Source organism: Aethalodelphis obliquidens, unplaced genomic scaffold (genome assembly GCF_003676395.1).
Source record: "Aethalodelphis obliquidens isolate GAN/ISIS:26980383/991018 unplaced genomic scaffold, ASM367639v1 scaffold35, whole genome shotgun sequence".
NCBI lineage: Eukaryota > Metazoa > Chordata > Mammalia > Artiodactyla > Delphinidae > Aethalodelphis > Aethalodelphis obliquidens.
Window position 1 is genome coordinate 10,893,829 of NW_020837979.1, and position 6,000 is coordinate 10,899,828.

At 43.5% G+C, this 6,000-nt stretch overlaps 1 protein-coding gene across 10 annotated transcripts in view; it reads right to left on the reverse strand.

Moving 5' to 3' along the window:
* Nucleotides 1-4,991, reverse strand: part of ANAPC1 (anaphase promoting complex subunit 1) — a 143,749-nt gene extending 138,758 nt beyond the window's left edge. For 3 of the 10 annotated variants that reach the window (XR_003437693.1, XM_027129032.1, XM_027129034.1), the window contains exons 1-3: nt 4,751-4,974; nt 1,902-2,138; nt 744-905 (exon numbers count right to left, since the gene is read on the reverse strand). Coding sequence is in view for 9 of the 10 variants with exons in the window: in XM_027129032.1 (XP_026984833.1) it covers nt 744-905; nt 1,902-2,114 (375 nt within the window). In the remaining variant the exon portion in view is untranslated. Of the gene's footprint in view, nt 1-106; nt 297-743; nt 906-1,901; nt 2,139-4,750 lie in introns of those variants that run through there. The other 7 variants (XM_027129035.1, XM_027129031.1, XM_027129039.1 and 4 more) reach the window with 5 other exon arrangements.
* Between the last annotated feature and the right edge of the window lie 1,009 nt (nt 4,992-6,000).

The window sequence follows — 6,000 nt, forward strand, 5'->3', positions numbered from 1 at the left end:
TCCTATATAACCACAAAACCGTCATCCCACCTGAGGAAAAATAATGTAATTTTCTTCTAGCACCTGATGTCCAGTCCATTTTAGCAAGTAATTCATAGGGTAATACCTTGGTGCCATGGTAATATCCTTTCACCCAAGAGTGTTAATATCCATTAACAATCCTTTTCTGAATCCATTATTACACTGGAGGTTACAAAGTGGTGATTTTTTAACTCTACCCTCCTTTCTATATTAGCTGGCATTCATCCATAAATAAGGGTGTTCCTTCATTAACTCAAGATGAACTGCACGTCTTCCTAGAAAGGCAGGGCAAATGCTTAATTCCTTCCCTTTACCGATTTTCATAATAGAGTTAGGTGTAATAGCCAACTGCAATGATAACAAGTTAGGTTTTTTCTTTCTCTTTCTGATTATCACTAGGAACCAGATTTTTATTTATTGAATACTCTGCAATCAATTATAATCATCATGTGTTACAGTATTCTTTGTACCCTCAATGTCTTAGAAATTTTTACTGAGAATAACAAATTGAATTACTCAAGAACAATGTTTAAAGACTATCATTAAATTGACAAAAGATGGTGTAAAAAAAGTGATGATACAGAAAACAAATGAAATTTTTTAAATGGACACCCAGCTGCTGGGACCATTACACTGTTTTTATTATTTCTGTTAAATTTTAGGACAAAACCTTTTTTAAGTGTTAAGTAGTCAATCAAACGCTAAAATTCAAATCAACTCACCTGTTGAACAGGACTGTCAACTGTAAACGCCTTATAAACAGCCAATGCCTGGCTTTTACTTCCTTTGCTCCAGATAACCATATTTCCAGCCACATAGAGCTCCTCATCGTAATCTACTTCTTCTCCAATTTCACTTACGCCTTTCCTTAACTGCCAGCTCTCCTTAAAAATTAACACATGTAGGACATGTTCAAGCACTTTTTTCCAAAGTATGGAGCAGGATTTATTAATTAAATCAAATAATCATTCAGAGACAAGTTTCCTACTCTCTCTTTGCCTGGGGAGTAAGACTCAATCTAAGCCCAATTCTTAGAGGCTTAGTGCCACTGATTAACAAAGTGGGGTGTGTGCATATGTGTATTATATACCTTACAGGATGTTTTATATTATACTACTATATTATTTGCCCCAAATATAAACAAACAAAAATTATACCATATCTATAGATCAAAAAATGAAACCAACATGCTAGGGAAACTAAAATGGTATATTAGGTGCATGGGGAAGTGATGGAGAGGGGGCAGGAAGGTGCACATGGGAATCACTGGGGGAGTTTATTCACAGGGTAGATTTCCCTGCTTCACAACTAAATATACATTCACCTTCCTTCCCTTGTCCCACTCATCAAAATAAATGGGAGAGAGAAAGGTTCAGATTTCTAACTACATAGACTTCCTCTCCCTGAGATTTTGGTATCCCAAAAGGAATGAAAGTGGAATAAGGTGGGAAAGACTGATTTCCTGACACACGCTAACATCTCATTCTCCTATTTAAGAACTAGTACTCTATCTACTTATGTGGCATTTTCTTTGTCCTCAAGAAACATGTAAGTCTTTTTGCAGCAGGGACCATTTCTAACTCTACCATCTAATAATCAAACAACATGAAATCTGGTCCCCACATACTAAGGGAAAAGAAAGAGGTTTAGAATGGACCATAATCATAGTACTTATTATAAAACCATGAGTTATATGCCTAAATAAACGGTTATGACACCATAATACAATGAAGTCATTATTTTAGTCTTGACTGAAATTACCAAATCTTAACCACTACCCTAGAAGTAGCATTATACTTTCTCAGTTGCAGGTAGCCTTAAATTACAAGTAGATCACAACATTCTATGTTTCAAAAATACAATGGGAAACTTAACGGAACCTTCTGTTTCTCGTGGATCGTAACCTCCTGAAGGGATCCCACCAAGCCAGCGGCACCATCAGAAGACCATAACTCCGACGCTGGCTGCAGCTGGCGAAGCTGAAGGTTCAAAGCATTAGGGTGGTGCTTGCAGTGGTCTCGACCAAAAGGAACAAATTCCTGCAAATCCCCGGCTGCAATCATTGTTGCCCTTTCTTCATAGAAGTTCGACATGGGTTCCAAATATCAACATTATTTCTGTATGAATTCAAACACACTCTGGTCAGCTTCTAGAGTTAAAACCAGAATAAAATATCATAAAAGTTTACAGAAGAGTCATTAATCCTTAGATGAGTGTCAATCATAGAAGTTCGACATGGGTTCCAAATATCAACCTTATTTCTGTATGAATTCAAACACACTCTGGTCAGCTTCTAGAGTTAAAACCAGAATAAAATATCATAAAAGTTTACAGAAGAGTCATTAATCCTTAGATGAGTGTCAATCCTATTACACTGTAGGTGTACAAGTAATTAAAACATCAAAGGTCATTCCAGATCTGACTCTCAGGTGATTACAGTTATTGCCACATTTTAGTTGCAGACTGACCAATAGACGGTTACCACCGAAGGAAACCGCTGGGTTGAGACACTTACATGCCACAACACCTGTCCTATTCTACTACTATATGCTAGTTTTTCCACACTTCACATATGAAGTATTTAGACAAGTTGTACTTTACAGTCCCATGACTGCCCGGCTTCTCAACATTTAAGGTCATTTCTGTTCAGCTGTTGGAAACTCATTTGAAAAGCACACCTCAAGGACCACTGGCATATTGGAATGAAACAAACAAAAAAAACACCAAAAAACACATATTACTTCTAATTCATCACAAGTTGAACTACTCGTTTCAGCTGACCAATCCACAAAAGACCTAATAAACTGTCAAGTGTCACCAGTAGTTTTGACACCCCAGTCCACCTAAACATATGACCACAATCAATTCCAATTTGGGGTCCAAACACAGGAAACCAAGGCATGAAGAACTCTGGCCATGGGACAGCCACACTTGCAGCAAATTTATGAGTCCTAGCTTTTAATTAACACAACCTATTACAGTACAGCTTCTCACTATAAAGATGTGGCTGAGCTGTGGGTGGAACCATGCCCCTTTACTTCCAAAACATTTCTACATACAGCAGTTGACAGCTAGTAAAATTCACTGTATAATGTGGTATATAAGGTGGATGCCAGTTCTCTCTCTAAGAAAACACCTACATTAAAAATGGATTCTGTGGCATCACATTTAAGCTACGATCCTCAAACAGATCAAAACCAACGTTTGACCACAGCACCACAGACAACTTTAAAGGGTTTGAAATGGCACTCACAATTAAAAGTTTAACTAGGGCTTCCCTGGTGGCGCAGTGGTTGAGAGTCCGCCTGCCGATGCAGGGGACACGGGTTCGTGCCCCGGTCCGGGAAGATCCCACATGCCGCGGAGCGGCTGGGCCCGTGAGCCATGGCCGTTGAGCCTGCACGTCCGGAGCCTGTGCTCCGCAACGGGAGAGGCCACAACAGTGAGAGGCCCACATACCACAAAAAAAAAAAAAAAAAAAGTTTAACTAAATTTGACTTATATTTCTCATCTGAGGTCTTTTTGGCATCAGTAGGGTTTTTTTCCCGCAATATCTCAAAGCCCCTGTAGTTCCTATGCAGCTCCTCTAGGGTCAAAGTTATTTTGCTATGAATTAAATGCTATTCCTGACATAACCATATGCCACAATCAAAACACTTTTACTTTCCTCCCGCTAAAATTCAGAATTGAGAAGACCTGAACTTGGGATATAACTAAAACAGTACCTTATAAAACTTACAAGAAAAAAATTAAATTCAGCTGGTCTTCTTATATTCTAGTCAACAGGATAACCAACATTAAAAAACTTGCGAGTTCATCCGACTTCAGTTGTGCAATTTTGAAACGTTATCCTATTAAAACTTTGAGAGGGGCTTCCCTGGTGGCGCAGCGGTTGAGAGTCCGCCTGCCGATGCAGGGGACGCGGGTTCGTGCCCCGGTCCGGGAAGATCCCACGTGCCGCGGAGCGGCTGGGCCCGTGAGCCATGGCCGCTGAGCCTGCGCGTCCGGAGCCTGTGCTCCGCAACGGGAGAGGCCACAACAGGGAGAGGCCCGCGTACCGCAAAAAAAAAAAAAAAAAACCAAAAAACGTTGAGAGAAAATTACAAAAATATTAATTATGGTTATTCTCATAGTACAATATCTTTTTGTACTAATTAAGGCGACACATTTAATACTTCTGCAATACCCCAAATTTTTATGTTTTTACTTATTAGGGGACAACATAAAGAGCTACAGATGAAAGTACTGTATTAAATTGATATGCTATAAAACAAGATATCAGCATTGCTTACTAGGAACAAAAACTACCCCGCCAGAGGTAACCACACAGTTGCTTCAAGAGTAAACCCAAATGCACACAGAAGACACCTTGAGTTGAGACTCCGCAAAAAGGCAGAGCTTCCCCGGCCTCTTTAGGGTCAGGTGAAACAGTCTAAGAGCCTGGGTCTCAGAACATCGTATCAGAGCGGCAAGGGGCTGAACTAGAAGCTAAGGCCCACACGGGACACCGCGTTTAGCTCAGGAAGGAAGCCGGCGCAGAGTGGAGCAGGAAGGTGCACCCCGTAAAGCCCAGCCCGCAAGCTGGGGTCCTCTTGGCTCTGGCGCCCGCTCAGGGCCCGCCCCGGGCTCCCAGCCCTCCGGGTCACCGCGCGCGGGTAGGCCTCGGGTCGGGTGAGAGGGCTACCGGACAGGCGATGAACCACCAGGCGCTGCGGGCCTGGGCCCTTACCTGTGTGACTCGGGACGCGTCAGGCGCGGCGAGCCCCGGCTGCTCCCCGGAGGCGCGGGGGCCGAGGGGGCCCGAGGGTGGCGGCGGGACGGTCACGGTGACTCCTCGGCCGCTGCAGCTTCTCATTCCCTCTCCCTCCCCTATTCCGGAGGAAGACTGGGCAGCAGCTGCGAACACGACTGCTAATGACAGGCAGGCGTGCAGGAGAACCACTCAGGCGAGATGTTCAAATGGACGCGTCCATGTTGAATTTCCCGTCCTGCTTCGCGCCGAGGCGGGGCTTCGCCGGGAGCGAGCGGCGTTCCCGCGGTCCTAGCGCCTCCGCAGTTGCGCGAAGGAAGCGCGAGGAGGAATTTGCTGGGTATTTATTTGTACCTTCAGCCTGTACTGGGATAGGATCTTCCTGGCATCCAGATCTTCCCCAGGTCATGTCAGTACGAGCCTGAACTGCCTCATAACTATGAATTAGAAGGTTTTCTGGCCAACTTCGCTCTCGCCTCCTGACCCCCAAATTGGAGGTATATGCCTCCAGGCTTGGGGGACGGTGGGAACTCTACTGATTTTCTCTCTTTACCAGTGCACTTTAACCTTTTGGGGGTCCGGACCTTTTGAAAAGTTGATGAAAGGTATAGAGGTCCTCATAAAAACGTTGCGTGTAATAATCTGAGCTTCACAGAGACTTCCCCTAGCAATTCATAGATCCAGGTTAAGAACCCGAGCTTTACCCCTCCCTCCCTGTCTGTGGATTCAACCATAAAATATCACACTTGTGATAACTCTGTTGAGCTCTAATCTCCCATTGCGTGGTGTAGCTATGTTAAAAGGATTGATAGGCGTCCTATTGCCTGAGAAATAAAGTTCAAATTCCTTATCCAGAAATATAAAGTTGCCTGAAACTTTATGTCTCCACTAAAATTATCTCCTTAGGGTCTCCAAACACATCTTGCACTTCGTGGTATCTTGGTTCATTCTCATCTTTTTATTTGAAATGTCAACCTTCAGGGTTTAGCTCAAATGGCCTCTTTTCAGAAGGCTTTACTCCAACAGGAAGGAGCCTGCTGAGGACTGAATATTTGTGTCTCCTCCCCAAATTCCTATGTTGAAACCTAATGGCCTATGCGGTGATACTAGGAGGTGGGACCCTTAGGAAGTGCTTAGGTCATGAGGGTGGAGCCCTCATGAAAGGGATTAGTGCCTTTATGAAAGAGACCCCACAGAGCTCCCTGGCCCCTTCCACCAAATGAGGACAC